The sequence below is a fragment of the Narcine bancroftii genome, chromosome 1 (genome assembly GCF_036971445.1).
Source record: "Narcine bancroftii isolate sNarBan1 chromosome 1, sNarBan1.hap1, whole genome shotgun sequence".
NCBI classification, from domain to species: Eukaryota; Metazoa; Chordata; class Chondrichthyes; order Torpediniformes; family Narcinidae; genus Narcine; species Narcine bancroftii.
The window spans coordinates 358,328,433-358,347,592 of record NC_091469.1 but is presented as its reverse complement, the minus strand read 5'-3'; the positions used below and the strand labels follow the sequence as shown (position 1 = coordinate 358,347,592).

The 19,160-nt window shown below is 36.6% G+C and overlaps 1 protein-coding gene across 2 annotated transcripts in view; it reads right to left on the bottom strand.

Annotated features, from left to right (window-relative positions):
• hus1 (HUS1 checkpoint clamp component) overlaps positions 1 to 19,160 on the bottom strand; it is a 52,406-nt gene that overhangs the window by 19,636 nt on the left and 13,610 nt on the right. For both annotated transcript variants that reach the window (XM_069912290.1, XM_069912297.1), the window contains exons 3-4: positions 7,165 to 7,341; positions 3,268 to 3,375 (exon numbers count right to left, since the gene is read on the bottom strand). In XM_069912290.1, coding sequence (XP_069768391.1) covers positions 3,268 to 3,375; positions 7,165 to 7,341 — 285 coding nt within the window. The remainder of the gene's footprint in view (positions 1 to 3,267; positions 3,376 to 7,164; positions 7,342 to 19,160) is intronic.

The following is a 19,160-nucleotide window of genomic DNA, read 5'->3' as shown; positions in this document are numbered from 1 at the left end:
CGGTTTTGTCAAATTTTCTTTCATTTCAAGAATATCTACTTCAATGTGAATGAACACTGGAGCAGTGGGCATATTTTAGGGAAAATTGAGTCATCAAATTTGGAATTATGCAAAGATTCAAAATAGAAACTTCTGGATTATATATTCAAACAATTTATTCCAGTTACAAAGCATGTCAAGTATCTGATGGACACTTGTCCGGATGAGTGCAGCTCAAAGAATGCTCAAGTGCAACATATTTAATATTCTACCCTGGCCTAAATGTTCCATTTTCCCCCATTACAAATGCATCACAGCTGCAACAAATATTAGCTACCAGTATTAAATGTATTTCAGCTATGCATCTCGAATACATCAACGGCCTTCTCTTAAACTGTCATCTTTACTACCAAAACATGACTTTCTTTTTTTTTTTTTTTTTTTTTTTTTTTTAAATTTTTTTATTTTTCACACCATAAATCACATTAGCCATGATATACACTATTTCTTTTCACACATATACAGTGACTTTTTCTCCCCCCCCCCCCTTTCCTCCCAAACCACCCCCCCACCCCCCCCTCTCATCCATTTTAGGTATACAATCTAGGTTGCATTAAGCCAGTCAGACAATGTTGTCATTCAACCAAATTACACCAGAAATTCTACTGAGTCCATTCTTTTCTTTCCTTCTCCTTCCATCAACTTAGGTAATGTTTGTCCCCGGTAGGTTTTTGCTATTGTATTTAATGTAAGGCTCCTATACTTGTTCGAATATTTCAATGTTATTTCTTAACCAATATGTTATTTTTTCTAATGGAATACATTTATTCATTTAAATTTGGTAGTTTCTTCCTTTTAATTTGGTTATGTATTCCATTAATATTTAAAGACATATAGTTCAGCGTAGCCCTTTTATATTTTGTTTATCTTCTCTTTCCGTTTTTCCATCATTACCTTTCCTCCTTTTCCATTTCTGTTTTCTTATTTTCAACTCTTTATAAGACAACATTCCTACAACATCTAACATTTTCCTTATTCTCCTATTTCTATCTTATTTATCCCCAATCTCCCCTTCACCTCCTGAGTTGTCCTTTATCCCTTGTCGGACAACCACATCTCCCCTCTCCATTTGGATTTGCGAATCCACTCGCAAGCGTCAACTGATTTTGCAGTGACCGCTATTTCCCCCCACCCCGCCTCCCCCAGAAAAGATTTCACTTTTCATATGTCACAAAGGTCCCTCTTTTAATTCCCTCCTTATTCTCTCTATTCCATTACCTTCCCTTATTAATTCTTGTCTATACTATCCATATTTTCCTCTAAGTACAGATACATTCATGTATGCTCATTGTCTCTATTCACTCTTATACCTCTTTACCTGCATACATATCAATCGTGATCATTTTTACTCTCATTACCCGTCTTCATCCCTCAGTCTATTTTTGTCTTTACCCACATACATATCAGTCGTGATCATTTTAACTCTCATTACCCGTCTTCCTCCCTCAGTCTATTTTTGTAATTGTTCTGCAAATTTTCGTGCTTCTTCTGGATCCGCGAATAGTCTGTTTTGTTGTCCTGGAATAAATATTTTCAATACCGCTGGATGCTTTAGTATAAATTTATACCCTTTCTTCCATAAAATCGCCTTTGCTGTATTGAACTCTTTTCTCTTCTTTAGGAGTTCAAAACTTATATCTGGATAAATGAAGATTTTTTGCCCTTTATACTCCAGTGGTTTGTTGCCCTCTCTTACTTTTTCCATTGTCTTCTCCAGTACCTTTTCTCTTGTAGTATATCTTAGGAATTTTACTACAATAGATCTTGGTTTTTGTTGTGGTTGTGGTTTAGAGGCCAATACTCTATGTGCCCTTTCTATTTCCATTTCATGCTGTAGTTCTGGACATCCTAGGGTCTTAGGGATCCACTCTTTTATAAACTCCCTCATATTCTTGCCTTCTTCATCTTCCTTAAGGCCCACTATCTTTATGTTATTTCTTCTGTTATGGTTTTCCATTGTATCTATTTTTTGAGCTAGTAGTTCTTGTGTCTCTTTAGTTTTTTTATTAGATTCCTCCAATTTCTTTTTTAAGTCTTCTACCTCCATTTCTGCTGCTACTGCCCGCTCTTCCATCTTGTCCATTTTCTTTCCCATTTCTGTTAAGGTCATCTCCATTTTATTTATTTTCTCTTCTGTGTTGTTTATTCTTTTTCTTAAATCCTTAAATTCCTGTGTTTGCCATTCTCTAAATGATTCCATGTATCCTCTAATAAGAGCAAGTATATCCTTTACCTTGCCTCTCTTTTCTTCTTCTATTTCACCATACTCTTCCTCTTCTTCTTCCTCTGGGTTGGCCATCTGTTGTTTCTTTGCTGCCCTTTCCTCCTCTTCTATCTTGTTTCTATTGTCTTCTGTGGTCTCTTCTTGCTGCAGGTGTTCTGCAGCTGTCGTTGCCGGCTGTGGAGATCGACTCCCCAGCTGGTCCCCCCTCCCGTCGGTGTGTTTTTTTTCATTCGCATCGCGCATGCGCGAAACTTCGCGCATGCGCGGTTGCGCACTTTTGTTCGGCTCTGCGAGCCATTTTTGTAGTCCATTATTTACCGACCTGAGGGAGCGGGTTTCTCTCTCCGCAGCGGGCCTCTTCGGACAGGTAAGGCCTTCACCTTTTTCCTCCTTTGTCTTCTCTTCCTCTCTTCTTACCGTTGCTTTCGACTTTTCTTTTTTTGTCGCCATCTTCTTTCCACCTTTATACTCACTTTTCTGTAACTTTTATTTCTGTGCCTTTGTGTTTTCTCTTGTTTTTCCCGACTTTTCTGGAGAGGGCTGGAGTTCACCGTCCGGCCACTACTCCATCGCGTGACTCCTCCCAAAACATGACTTTCTTGACAACAGAAAGCCAACACTTTCATGTTCTCCTCCCAGTCACATCTTCCTGGCTTGGATACCTTCATCGTTGCTAGATTCAAATTCTGAAACTCTCTACCTAATGGCATTGTGAGAGTATTTTCAACAGAAGCACTGCAGTTGCTCCAGAAGGTGGATGACTATCACCTTCTCAAGTCCAATTAGGAAACAACATTATTGCTGTCCTTACTGAAATGTCCACATTTAAAAAGAAACATAATTTAAAAATAAAATGGACCAAATAAAAAATCTAGTGTGAGTAATAAACCACCTTCCAGCTATGTAACAAGTAACATTTATTATTCAGATGAAATACATTTAAGAATGGGGCATATTTTTAGAAAATGAAAAATAAACAAAGAAAAATGTACACTATTACTTACATCAAAATCTGGAACACAGGGTTCTTCAAAATCATTCCAGAGTTTCCTGGGAATAATGCTGACAGGAATGTCATGTGTCACAATCCGACTATGGCTGGAGAGGGATGGCTGCAAATTATGATGCAAGTTATATGTTTTAACATTTCCTTCAAATAATCAAAACAGCAATTATGTATCATTGTGTTACTGACAATAGTCTGTGTATGGCATTCTACAACTGAAAATTACTTTTCTGTTTAACCAATTAACTAATTGGTTCATACTTTTTAACCAAAATGAAATCACATGCATTATGGGAGGAATAAATCCACGATCCCAGATTTGCAGATTATATACTGACTTATGCTTTCTTTCTGTTTTAATTTCCATTCACGATAGAATCAAAGAACATTACAGCAAAGAAACAGGCCCTTTTAGTCTGTGCTGAACTATTTTTCAGCCTTGTCCCAATGACCCGCAACCAGTCCATTGCCCTCCATACCCCTCTCATCCATGTATCTGTCCAAATTCTTCTTAAATGTTAAAATCGAGCCCACATTCACCACTTTAGCTGGCAGCTCGTTCATACTCCCACCATCCTCTGTGTGAAGAAGTTCCCCTTCACATTTCCCCCAAATCTTTCCCCCACCACCATTAACCCACGTCCTCTGGTTTATATCTCACTTACCTGCAGCGGAAAAAACCTACCTACATTTACTGTGTCTATATCACTCATAATTATAAATGCTTTTATCAAATCTCCCCTCATTCTTCTATGCTCCAGGGAATAAAGTCCTAATCTGTTTAACCTTTCCTTATAACTCAGTTTCAGAAGCCCAGGCAACATCTCTTATTGATGTATTTTCTGTACCAAAACTGCACACAATACTCCAAATTTGGCCTCACCAATGTTTTGCACAACTTTACCATAACATCTCAATTCCTACTCCATACTTTGATTTATGAAAGCCAATATATCAAAAGCTCTCTTTACAAGACTATCTCCCTGGGATACCATTTTTAGGGAATGATGCATCTGTATTCCCACATTCCCCTGTTCTACCATACTCCTCAGTGCCCTACCATTTACCATGCATGTCCTTTCTTGGTTTGTCATTCCAAAATTTAACATCTCACCCGTGTGCATTAAATTCCATCTGCCATTTTTCCAGATAGTCCAGATCCCTCTGCGAGCTTTGAAAACCTTCCTCGTGGTCCACAACGCCTACAATTTTTGTGTCAGCAGCAATTTTACCACATTATCATTCACTTCATTGATATCAATGACAAACAACAATGGACCCAACACTGATCCCTTAGACCTCCAGTCTGAGAAGCAATAATCCACCATTATTCTCTGGTTTCTCTCATATAGCCAATGTCAAATCCATCTGACTACTTCACCATGAATGCTATGCTTCTGAACCTTCCTGACTAGACTCCCATGTGGGTCTTTGTCTGAGACATTACTGAAGTCCATGCAGACAACACCCACACCCTTTTCTTCATCAACTTTCCTGCCAACCTCCTCTAAAAACTCTACAAGATTGATTAAACACTTGGTAGCATGCACAAAGTCATGTTGACTATCTCTAATCAGTCCCGGCTATCCAAATATTTGTACATCTGATCTCTTGAAATACCTTCCAATAATTTGCCTGCTACTGATGTCATGATTGCAGCTAATAATTTACAGAATTACTTTTGGAGCCTTTTTTATATATAACATGAGCTACCCTCCAATCCTCCAGCACCTCACACATGGCTAAGGACCTTTTAAATATTTCTGCCAGAGACCCTTCAATTTCTACACTAGACTCCCTCAAGGTCCGAAGAAATAGTTTGTCGGATCCTGGGGATTTATCAACACTTATTTGCTTTTAGACAGCTAGCTCCACCTCCTCTTTTATCTGTATAGATTCCATGACCTTGCTCCTTTATTTTCCTAAATTCCTGTGACTCTGTACTAGTTTTCTGAGTAAATATTAATGCAAAAAATCCATTTAAGCACTCTCCCATCTCTTTTAGCTTCATACATAGCTGACCACTCTGATTTATTTGTCCCTGACTATCCTTTTGCTCTTAATATTCCTGTAGAAACCCTTTGGATTTTCCTTCACTGTTGCCAAAGCAGCCTCGTCTTCTTTTAGCCTTCTTGATTTCTTTCTTGAAATTTTTTTTTTGCATTTTTCATACCCCTCAAGACCTTCATTTGCTCCAGGTTGCCTATAACTGCTATACTCCTCTCTCTTCTTCCAAACCAGATCCCCATAAAACCAAGGTTCCCCATGCCTATTAATTTTGCCTTAAATTCCAACAGGAATATAATCTCAAAATTATACCTTTGAAGCTTTTCCACTTACCTCATACTTCCTTGCCAGAAAACAATTTATCCCAATCCACGCATTCTAGATCGTTCCTCATATCCTCAAAATTGGCCTTTCTCCAAATTTAAAATCTCAACCCGAGGCCCAGATCCCTCCTTCTCCATAATTAACTTGAAACTAATAGCATTATGTTTGGCCTGGAAGTCAGCCTGAAGAAAACTGAGGTCCTCCATCAGCCAGCTCCCCACCATGACTACCAGCCCCCCCACATCTCCATCGGGCACACAAAACTCAAAACGGTCAACCAGTTTACCTATCTCGGCTGCACCATTTCATCAGATGCAAGGATCGACAATGAGATAGACAACAGACTCGCCAAGGCAAATAGCGCCTTTGGAAGACTACACAAAAGAGTCTGGAAAAACAACCAACTGAAAAACCTCACAAAGATAAGCGTATACAGAGCCGTTGTCATACCCACACTCTTGTTCGGCTCTGAATCATGGGTCCTCTACTGGCACCACCTACGGCTCCTAGAACGCTTCCACCAGCGTTGTCTCCGCTCCATCCTCAACATCCATTGGAGCGCTTACATCCCTAACGTCGAAGTACTCGAGATGGCAGAGGTCGACAGCATCGAGTCCACGCTGCTGAAGATCCAGCTGCGCTGGATGGGTCACGTCTCCAGAATGGAGGACCATCGCATTCCCAAGATCGTGTTATATGGCGAGCTCTCCACTGGCCACCGTGACAGAGGTGCACCAAAGAAAAGGTACAAGGACTGCCTAAAGAAATCTCTTGGTGCCTGCCACATTGACCACCGCCAGTGGGCTGATAACGCCTCAAACCGTGCATCTTGGCGCCTCACAGTTTGGCGGGCAGCAACCTCCTTTGAAGAAGACCGCAGAGCCCACCTCACTGACAAAAGGCAAAGGAGGAAAAACCCAACACCCAACCCCAACCAACAAATTTTCCCCTGCAACCGCTGCAATCGTGTCTGCCTGTCCCGCATCGGACTTGTCAGCCACAAACGAGCCTGCAGCTGACGTGGACTTTTTACCCCCTCCATAAATCTTCGTCCGCGAAGCCAAGCCAAAGAAAAGAAAATAGCATTATGATCACTGGAGCCAAAATGTTGCTCTTCTGTCACCTGAGCTGACTTATTTCCTAATAGGAGATCCAGTAATGCACTCTCTAGTTGGTACCCCTTAATAATGAATTAGAAAACTTTCCTGAAAACATTTGACAAACTCAAAGCCATCCAGCCATTTCTCCAAAACTTTTAAAAATATTATCTGTAACTCTGGGGCATTGAGTACTTATCCAGTTCCTTTAAAGCTTGAATTTCATTGCTTATCACCTCCATGGTGCATATCATCAAGCCATTCTCATAAAACATTGACAGAGCCACATGGGAAATTCTGCTTTGTACAATTCAATTATCAATGGGCTAAACTATAAATGATGTAGAAAGGATAAATCCTGATGACTAAAGGATAAAAATACAATATAAAAAATATTTTAAAATAAAAAAAATTCACTGTGTCACCCAATGAAAACTGGTGGTATTATAAATCTTCAAAGGTCTTACCAGTTCTACAGCAATGGTAATGCATGGACAATGTTTCATGGTCAACTTTATTTTCACAGCTTTAGCATTCTGGGATGTTTTCAAAGACCTTGAAAGATTTTCAGGTGTGAGTTCCAGATAAATTTCATTATACTCTGCTGATACACCTTCAATCTGGAACTCGTCAAAAAAATTACCCTGCATATTTGAAGAAAAATACATGTTAAATTATTGAGGCACACATCAGACAGCTATGCTTTTTATAGTTCATTTTTCAGGATTCACAGCTTGTACAGTTCATTGCTAGCATTTACAAGCAACACTAATGCATAACAAAGGACAAAATATCAAAGCTGGCAGGGTTATTTTCAGATTATGACCAATCCTCCATTTTGCATCAAGCAATTAAAGTCCAAAAGTCTTTACAGTGTACAGGCAAAATTATGAGATGTGGCAACTGGAGAAAGAACAAAGGAAGAGATACTGGAGAAAATGTGTGCCAGATGACCAAATCAAGTATTTTCCCATTTACCATTATTTTTTAAATAAACAGTTGAAAAGAAAGATCGACTCACTTTTTCCATATATTTCACAGACACTAATAGTAAACTGCCTCATTAATATTAACAACATCAAAATTGGCATTTCTGAACAACAAATAATTAGGAGCAAAAAGTTTCCATTCAAGAGTTTTGAAGGAAAAGTGAGCACATTGCAAATGTTTTCATTATAGTCTGTCAAATGTGTCTTTTCAGGCATTTTCCCATACAGTCCCCTCCATGATGTTTGGGACAAAAACATTTTTTTTCTTTATTTGCCCCGTGCAGCAGTTTTCAATTTCTAATCAAAGAATTTACTTGTGATTAAAGTGTACATTCCAGATTTTATTCAAGGTTATTTGTTTACTTTTGGTTTGACCGTGTAGAAATTGCAGCACTTTTTGTACATATTTGCCCCATTTCAGGGCACTATAATATTTAGCTTCACAGGTGTTTATAAGTATTCCGGTATTTCTAATTGCTTCACTGGTGCAGGTATAAGAGAGCAAAGTTTGCTTCTAAGCTTTTGATCACCTTTGAAGTCTGTAGTTGTCATTTTTCAACATGAAGACCAGAGTTGTGCCAATGCAAGTCAAATAAGTTATTAGGAGGCTGAAATACAAGAATAAAAGTAAGAGACGTCACCCACACCTTTGGATTAGTAAAATCAACTATTTGGAACATCATTAAGAAGAGTGTACTGGTGAGCTCAGTTCTCACAAAGGGAATGCTAAGGCAAGGAAGATCTCCACTGCTGATGAGAGAAGAATTCTCATCATAATGAAGAAAAAAAAAACAAATTCCTGACCAACAAATCAGAAACACTCTTGAGGCAGGTGTGGATGTGTCAGTGACTACTGTCATCAGAAATTTCATGAGCAGTAATAGAGGCTACACTGCAAGTTGCAAACCACCAGTTAATTTGGGCAGCATGGTTGCCATAGTGGTTAGAGCAATGCTTTCAGTGCCAGCAATCAGAACTCGGGGGGGGGGGGGGGGGGGTTGGGGGGGGTCAAATCCAGCACTGTCTGTAAGGAGTTTGTATATTCTTCCCTTGTCTGCATGGGTTTTCCCCAAGGGCTCCGGTTTACTCCCACTGTTCAAAAATGTAACAGGGGTATGTAGAACTCATCTCCGGGGATGAGTGCGTTCATTGAAAAAGCAATTAGTGTCCTAGTGGAAACTGCATAAAGGGCTTCCTATCCCAGGACACTACACAGCCAATTAACTGGGATGCCAGTGGAAAAGGAGCTTCTGATTGAGATTGTCGTTGATGGTGGAGGGGTAGCAGCTGTTCCTGAACCTGGTGGAGCGAGTCTTGTGGCACCTATACCCCTTTCCAGCAGCAAGAACAGAGCAAGTGCTAGGTGGTGTGGGTCTTTGATTGCTGCTGTCCTCCAAAAGCAGTGTTCCCTGTAAATGTACTCAATTGAATCACAGGCTTCAAGCAGTCATTGCATGTCACTAATATGCAATGTACGAAACATGACTATATTAATATACATACCATTGCTATGTCCCAAACATTATGGTAACCTGAAATAACAGGACGACGTATAAAAAGTGCTGTAAATTCCACATGGTCAAACCAAAACGTATATAAATAATCTTGAATAAAATCTGGAGTGTGCACTTTATTCACATGAATTGTTCGATCACAAATTGAAACTGTGGAGCACATGGACAAATAAAGGAAAAAAGTGGCTTTGTCAAAAACATTATGGAGGGCACTGTATATTTGAAAATTGCACATTAGTCTAGTACTTAAAATGAGAAAGAAAAGCCTGGATATCACAGGCAAATTTGCTTCACAGCTGCAGCCGAAGAATTAATAATGTCTACAATTAAGAATAGAACTGGACCATAGAAGACAGAGGGTAGTGGATGAAAGCTATCATTCAGGCTGGAGGTGTATGATGAGTGGGATCAGTGTGGAATCCCTACTGTTTGCAAATAAATGACAGATGAAAATGTAGGCAGGTGGCTTCATAAGTTTGCAGATGATAAAAAGATTGTTGGAGTGGGGGGGGGGGGGCGTGGCAAGATGGCATAGTGGGAAGATGTGTGATTCCAACTTCCCTCAGTTAGACTTCTTAATACCCAAATTTAAAATTTGTAAAAGTTGTTAAAAATAATATTTACAGACTTTGGAATATTGGTGGATTGCAATGGCTGCAAACATGAAAAATCAAAAGCTCAATTGCAAAAGAAATTACCTTACAAAAATGTTGAAGGGGGGGTGGGTGTGGATGACACTGAGACCTTCAGTCATCTGCCACTAGTGGGTTTTACCACACCCAAAATTTTAGGGAGCTATTACTTTTTAGTAGTTTGTTTTGGGGATTGTTAGTTTTTTTTCCCTTTTTTGGGAATATTTACATGGGGGGGTAGAATATTAAAGGGAATGAGAAGAGAGCATTATTTTATAGTAGTGGAATATATTATTAGATTAAGATAGGTCTAATTTGAATTTTGCAACTTTTAATGTTCAGGGTTGAATAACCCAATTAAGCATAAACAAGTTTTGGCTTATACAAGAAAAATGAAAGTTGATATTGCTTTTTTGCAAGAAACACATTTGACTGAAAAAGAACATTTGAAATTGAAGAGAGAGTGGGTTGGTCATGTATTTCCTTCTTCTTTTAATTCTAAAGCAAAGGGTGTAGCGATTTTAATTCATAAGAAATTACCATTTGAATTCGAATAGTTTGAAGGAAATGCTGGGAGAGTTTTGATGGTTAATTGTAAAATTTTTTGCTGAATCGTGGATTTTCTTAAATATTTCTGCACCTAATGTAGATGATGGACAGTTTATGTCGGAGGCTTTTTTATTGCTTAATCAGGCCAATATTTTGGTCGGGGAGATTTTAATTCTGTTTTGGATCCTTTATTGGATAGATCTCGAAAAGTATAAGGAAATCAAAGGCAGCAACACAAATAGGAGCTTTGATGAAGGATTTGAATCTGGTTGATGTTTGGAGGAGAGTAAACCCTACAGAGAAAGACTTTTCCTTTTATTCCTCTAGACATGATTCCTTTTCTAGAATAGATTTTGTTTTGGTTTCAGCACATCTGCAGGATAGAGTATTACAGGTTGAGTATAAAAGTCAGGTTATATTGGATCATTCTATGTTATGTTTTTTCTATACAAGTTCAGATGTAGTACAATTGTCTTACAAATGGAGGTTTAATACAATGCTATTGAAGAAACCGGAGTTTATTACTTTTTTTAAGGAGCAGATTACTTTGTTTTTGGCTGAGAATGTCAATTCAGTATGTAGTAATTTTGTATTGTGGGATGCTTTGAAAGCATATTTATGAGGGCAAATTATTAGTTATACTACGAAAGTTAAGAAGCAATATGTGGCAAAAAGCTTTATGTTAGAGAAACAAATTGCTGAATTGGAAAAGGAATTTCAAAAAGATGTTACAGAAGATAAAAAAAAGCTTTAATGAAGTTGAAATTACGTTATAATACTTTACAAACTTATCAATATGAGCGTCTACTTTATCGATCTAAGCAACATTATTACGAACTGGGTGAGTGAGCAATTAAAAACAGAACAGACATCACAAATTATTAATGCTGTGAAAAAGAATTCAAAAGGGGGGGGGGCGTGGCAAGATGGCGTAGAGTCTAGATGTGCAATCTCAACCTCTCTGGCTAGACTTTTAAATTCCCGTTTTTTAACCCTTTGTTTTCAAGTTTAAACTTTTTAAATTTTAGTTTAAAGTATTAAGGAATTACTATGGCCACTAATGGTAAAAAAAAAACTAAACCTTAAGTTCATAAGAAGTTAGATTTTCGAAGTGCTGAAGATTTGGGGCTTAGACAACTTGATACAGCCCCAGGCTCAATCTCTTCATTGTCTAAACCCCAAAGATCGCCTGTGGGGGCTCATCAAATGAAGGATGGCGCTGGAATTACCCGTTTTCCGGAAGAAGGAGCGTGTTCCCAAGAAGTGGACCTCAATTTGGAAAGCCTTTTGATTTCAATGGAGGGAGCACGCAGGAAGACGACTCTATTGTTGGAAATGCATCAGGTAGCATTTCAATCTGAAGAAATCGTTTTTCTTTGTGAATTGATGAAAAAACGAGATGCGGGGGGGAGACCAGCGGCGAACCCCTGAGGAAGTCAGGGTGCCGTCGCTGGGAGTCCAGACCCGCAGTAAAACTTTTTAAATGCCTTCTGTTGAGTTGCAGCCAGAGCTGCACTTACCTTGTTCTGCCACTATGTCAGAGAGAGCAGAGCTGAGCTTTACTGAATCACAGTGTATGCAATTGAATACAATTGTTCCAGCTGTTATAAAACCTGGACTGGATTTGTTGACATCTCAAATGAATGAAAAGGTTCAAATGAATGCTGGTATGAGTTCAGAATTAAATATGGTTAAGGCACGTGTGGATGTATCTTATGAAGAATTTAAAAAATTTCAGACTGCTTTTTTGGACTGTAAACAACAAGTGACTTTTAACACAGAAAAGTATTGAAGGTGGAAAAATCAGTCATAGAATTAGGAGAACATGAGAAGGAGCAAGAAAGAAAAATAGATTATTTGGAAAATCAAAGCAGAAGGAATATTGTGAAAATTGTTGGTTTGCCAGAAGGTATAGAAGGACAAGATCCTCTTTGCTTTTTTTTTAAGACTGGATTCCGCAAATATTAGGGCAAGAATTTTGCATTGGAAAGAGCCCATAAAGCTTTAAGAAGAACATCCTCAGCTGGTCAACCACCGAGACCGGTAATAATTCGATGTTTGAGTTATTTGGATAGAGAAGCAATACATCGACTTGCAGTACAAAATCCGAGACAAAGACAAACCCCATTATTGATTCAGAATAGCAGAGTCTTTTTTTATCCTGATCTGACTCAAGAAGTTATTCAACGTTGACATCGATTCAATCCAGTTAAAGAAGTTTTGTGGTGTAAAGGTTATGTCTACTTTTCGTTACCCTGCAGTGTTGAAGGTGTTTTATGGAGACTATCAATTTCTGTTTTATGAAACTGATCGTGAACCAATGATTTTTGCTGATTCATTGCCAGATATAAGAGGACAAAGACGTTGTCCACCATTATCTCCTAAAGAAAAATCTGGTTGCTCTGGAAATGGAAGAAATGGCAAAAATGGGAAAAACGGGAATGGAAAGAGTCTACCTCCTTCCGAAATGGGATCTTCGAGATTGGAATCTTCTGGATGAAAATAAGAATTTTCTTATTCTATTTTTTCTTTTGTTATTATGATATTTTGATGTTTCTGACTGTTTGTCTGGGGAGGGAGAGATTTGCACTGTTCTTTACTCATCATCAGCCACTGGTGGGTGACCCACACCCAATTTTTGTTTAGGGGATTACTATCTTTTGGTAGTTTTTTTTTTGGGGGGGGGGGATTTTCTTTTCTTTTCTTTATTATTTTTTTATTTTTATTTTTAAAATTTTTTTAGTTTTTAATTTGTGATTTTTTTAATTGGAGGGCCTATATTTGAGTTTTTATATAAAGATATTATTGGTATTTAGTAATAATAGTAGATATGTCAAAGTTGAGGTTTGCTACTTTTAATGTTCAATGATTAAATAGTCCAATTAAATGTAAGCGAGTCTTGGCATATATTAAGAAAATGAAAATTGATAATGCCTTTTTATAAGAAACACATTTGAATGTGAAGGAAAGTGTGAAATTAAAAAGGGACTGGGTTGGGCATGTATATTCTTCTTCATTTAATTCTAGAGCTAAAGGTGTAGCAATTTTGATACATAAAAATGTATCTTTTGAATTATAATCAATGGAGGAAAAGGCAGGATGTATTCTTAAATTGAATTGTAAGATTTTTAGTGAATTTTGGACTTTACTTAATATTTATGCTCCAAATGCAGGCGATGAAGTATTTATTTCAGATGCATTTTTATGTTTGGGTCAGGCTAATGATAATATTTTAGTTGGTGGTGATTTTAATTGTGCTTTGGAACCTTTATTAGATAAATCTCCTAAGAAAGTTAAAAAATCCAAGATGGTAATTCAGGTTCAAGCGTTAATGAAAGATCTTAATTTAGTAGATATTTGGAGACATCTTAATCCGACAGAAAAAGATTTTTCCTTTTATTCATCTCGACATGAATCGTTTTCAAGGATTGACTTCTTTTTAGTATCGGCACATTTATAAGGGAAAATACAACAAGTGGAATATAAAAGTAGGGTGATTTCAGATCATTCTCTGTTATATTTTATTGGTTGGATTAGGGCTCTATATAGTAAACTGGTAGCTAGAGTATTGACGAATGGTTTGATTTCGGAATTTTTTAAGTTAACTCAATCAACTCATCAAGGTTGTCCTTTATCACCAGCTTTGTTTGTGTTAATGATTGAACCTTTAGCACAGTTGATAAGACAAAGTACACAGATACAAGGTATGAAAGTTTTAGATGAGGAGTATAAAATTAATTTATTTGCTGATGACGTATTGGTCTATTTAACAAATCCAGCTCAGTCACTTTTGCATTTGAAGGAATGTTTAATACAATATGGATGTCTTTCTGGATATAACGTTAACTGGGAAAAAAGTGAAGTATTACCGGCAAGTGAAGGAGATTATTCAGTTTATAAGAATATTATTAACTTGAAGTGAACTGACCGAATTAAATATCTGGGTATAATTTTGAATGTTAATTATCAATCTTTATATACTAAATTATGCTCTGTTAATTTAAAAAAATCAAAACTGATTTGATTAAATGGAAAGATTTACCTATTAATTTAATGGGAAGGATAAATACAATTAAGATATTTATTTATTTCAATCTCTTCCGTATTTACTTGATAATTTTTTTTTCGAGATTTAAATAAAATAGTTAGGGAGTTTTTATGGAGGGGTAAATTTTGGAGAGTAGCTTTGAATAAATTAATTTGGAACTACGAGTTAGGGGGATTACGTTTACCTCATTTTCAAAATTATTATGAGGCAGCCCAACTTAAATTTATTAGCTCATTGATGGATTTGGTACGGCCTCCTAGTTGGGCTAAAATTGAGATGGCAAGTATTTCTGAATTTGAAATACATCAATTTTTGTTTAGGTGGAATATAAATTTGTTACAACAATATAATGTGCCTACACTAAAACATTTAATGAAGTTATGGATAAAGAAAAATAAAATGATAGGTTCTAGGAGTAAATTATTGGCTTTAACTCCGTTGTATAATAATCAACTTATTTCTTTTTCAATACATAATCAAAGTTTATTGCATTGGAGATTCAAAGGTGTGAAAAATTTGGGAGATTATTTTAAAGAGGGTAAGTTTTTATCTTTTAATCAAATGAGGGAAGATTTTGGTATTGATAAGAATTCTTTATTTCTTTATTATCAAATTTGATCTTTGGTAAAATGTATGTTTGGTAGAGATATGATTTTACCTAAAATGACTAAATTTGAGACTTCTCTTATGAAGGTACCAGAGAAGGGGTATATTTCATTTATGTATCAAATATTACAGGATGGTATGGATAAAAAGGGTTGGGATAGATCTAAAATTAAATGGGGCGGATATTGGTTTTATTTTTTCTAAAAGAGGATTGGTTAGATATCTATTGTGATAGTGTAACTAGATTGATAAATGCAAGTTATGCAATGATTAATTACAATTTTTTACATCAATTATATTTGACACCTGGGAGGAGTCACGTGATGGAGTAGTGGCCGACGGTGAACTCCAGCCCTCTCCAGAAAAGTCGGAAAAAACAAAGGAAAACACAAAGGCACAAAAATAAAAATTAAAGTAAAGTGAGTATAAAGGTGGAAAGAAGATGGCGACGAAAAAAGAAAAATCGAAACCAACGGTAAGAAGAGAGGAAGAGAAGACAACGGAAGAAGGAGAAGGCCTTACCTGTTCGAAGAGGCCCGCGGTGGAGAGAGAAACCCGCTCCCTCAGGTCGGTAGAAAGTGGACTACAAAAATGGCTCGCTGAGCCGAGTAAAAGTGCGCAACTGCGCATGCAAAAAAACACACCGACGGGAGGGGTGACCAGCTGGGGAGTCGATCTCCACAGCCGGCAATGACAGCTGCAGAGCAGCTGCAGCAAGAGGAGAATATAGAAGACAACGAATACAAGAAAGAAGAGAAGAAAAGGACAACAAAGAAACAACAGATGGCCAACCCAGAGGAAGAAGAAGAGGAAGAGGAAGAGTACAGTGAAATAGAAGAAGAAGGGAAAGGCAAGACAAAAGATATACTTTCTCTTATTAAAGAATACATGGAGTCATTTAAAGAATGGCAAGCGCAAGAATTTAATGATCTAAGAAGAAGAATAAACAATACAGAAGAGAAAATGAATAAAATAGATATGACCTTATCAGAAATGGGAAAAAGAATGGACAAGGTGGAAGAACGAGAAGCAGCAGTAGAAATGGAGGTAGAGGACTTAAAAAAGAAATTAGAGGAATCTAATAAAAAAGTTAAAGAGACACAAGAACTGTTAGCTCAGAAAATAGATATAATGGAAAATTATAACAGAAGAAATAACATAAAGATAGTGGGCCTTAAGGAAGATGAAGAAGGCAAGAATATGAGAGAGTTTATAAAAGATTGGATCCCTAGGATCCTAGGATGTCCAGAACTACAGCAAGAAATGGAAATAGAAAGGGCACATAGAGCAGTGGCCTTTAAACCACAACCACAACAAAAGCCAAGATCTATTTTAGTAAAATTCCTAAGATATACAACAAGAGAAAAGGTACTGGAGAAAACAATGGAAAAAGTAAGAGAGGGCAACAAGCCACTGGAGTACAAAGGGCAAAAAATCTTCATTTATCCAGATATAAGTTTTGAACTCCTGAAGAAGAGAAAGGAGTTCAATACAACAAAGGCGATTTTATGGAAGAAAGGGTATAAATTTATACTAAAGCATCCAGCGGTTTTGAAAATATTTATTCCAGGACAGCAAAACAGACTATTCTCGGATCCAGTGGAAGCACGAAAATTTGCAGAACAATTACAAAATAGACTGAGAGATGAAGACGTGTAACGAGAGTACAAAAGACTGCGAACTAAAAAGACACATAAGTTTTGAACTCCTGAAGAAGAGGAAGGAGTTCAAAACATCGAAAACGATCTTATGGAAAAAAACTATTCTCGGATCCAGAGGAAGCAAGGAAATTTGCAGAACAACTACAAAACAATCAGAGAGATGAAGACATGTAATAAGAGTAAAAGTGACCACGATTTATATGTATGTGGGTAAAGAGGTATATGTGTGTATATGTATAATGTGCATACATGAATGTATCCGTATTTAGAGGAAAATATTGATAGTATAGATAAGAATTAATAAGGAAAGGAAATGGAATAGAGGGAATAAGGAGGGAATTAAAAGAGTGACCTTTGTTACATATGAAAAGTGAAATCTTTTCTGGGGGGGCTGGGTGGGGAGGAGTTACAGTCACTGCAAAATCAGCTGACGCTTGCAAGTGAATTCGCAAATCCAAATGGAGAGGGGAGATGTGGTTGACCGACAAGGGATAAAGGACAACTCAGGAGGGGAAGGGGAGATTGGGGCTAAAGAAGTTTTAAATAGGAGAATAAGGAAAATGTTTGATGTTTTAGGAATGTTGTCTTATAAAGGGTTCAAAACAAGAAAATAGAAATGGATAAGAAGGAAAGGTAATGATGGAGAAACGGAAAGGGAAGATAAACAAAGTATAAAATGGCTACGTTGAACTATATGACTAAATATTAATGGAATACATAACCAAATTAAAAGGAAGAAACTGCTAAATTTACTGAAAAAAGAAAAAATTGATATAGCATTTGTGCAAGAAACACATTTAACTGAATTGGAGCACAAGAAATTAAAGAGAGATTGGGTAGGACACGTAACAGCAGCATCGTATAATTCAAAAGCAAGAGGAGTGGCTATATTAATTAGTAAAAATGTGCCATTTAAAATAGAAGAGGAAATAATAGATCCAGCAGGGAGATATGTAATGATAAAATGTCAGATATATTCGGAGTTTTGGAATCTACTCAATGTATATTCACCTAACGAAGAAGATCAAAAGTTTATGCAAGATATCTTTTTGAAGATAGCAGATACGCAAGGGAACATATTAATAGGAGGGGATTTCAACCTTAATTTGGATTCAAATATGGACAAAACTGGGAAAAAAATTAACAGAAAGAACAAAGTAACCAAATTTATAATTAAATCGATGCAAGAAATGCAACTTTTGGATATATGGAGGAAACAACACCCAAAGGAAAAGGAATATTCATATTACTCAGCTAGACATAAAACATACTCAAGAATAGACCTATTTTTGTTATCAGCTCGTATGCAAGATAGAGTAAGAAAAACAGAATATAAAGCTAGAATACTATCGGACCATTCACCCTTAATATTGACAGTAAAGTTAGAGGACATCCCTCCAAGAATGTATAGATGGAGATTAAACCCCATTTAACTTAAAAGGCAGGATTTTAGGGAATTTATTGAAAAACAAATTAAAATGTATTTTGAAATAAATACGAAATCAGTGAAAGATAAGTTTATACTATGGGATGCAATGAAAGCATTCATTAGAGGGCAAATAATAAGTTATGTAACCAAGATGAAGAAGGACTATAATCAGGAAACAGAGCAGTTGGAAAGGGAAATAGTAAATATAGAAAAAGAATTAGCAATGAAGGAAGATACAACTAAAAGAAGAGAATTGGCGGATAAAAAAATAAAATATGAAACACTACAAACATACAAGGTGGAGAAGAATATAATGAAGACAAAACAGAAATATTATGAACTGGGTGAAAAAACGCACAAAATCCTAGCATGGCAGCTTAAGACAGAACAAGCTAAGAAAATGGTATTGGCATCAAGGAAAAAAGACAAACAAATCACATATAATCCAAAAGAAATTAAGGAACACTTTAGAGAATTCTATGAACAATTATACCGAACTGAAAACGAAGGGAAAGAAGGGAAAATAGATGAATTTCTAACTAAAATTGAACTACCAAAACTACAAATAGAGCAACAAAATAAATTAACAGAGCCATTTGGAATAGTAGAAATACAAGAGATAATAAAAAAGTTACCAAATAATAAGACACCAGGAGAGGATGGATTCCCAATAGAATTCTATAAAACATTTAAAGACTTATTAATTCCGCCCCTCCTGGAAGTAATCAACCAGATTGATAAAACACAAAGCTTACCAGATCCATGTAAAACAGCAATAATTACAGTAATACTAAAGCAAGGGAAAGATCCACTCACACCAGCATCATATAGACCAATATCTTAACTTAACACAGATTATAAGATAATAGCTAAACTATTAGCAAACAGATTAGCAGAGTATGTACCGAAAATGGTAAATCTAGACCAAACTGGATTTATCAAAAAAAGACGCACAACAGACAATATTTTTAAATTTATTAACTTAATTCATGCAGTAGAAGGGAATAAAGCACCAACAGTAGCAGTTGCTTTAGA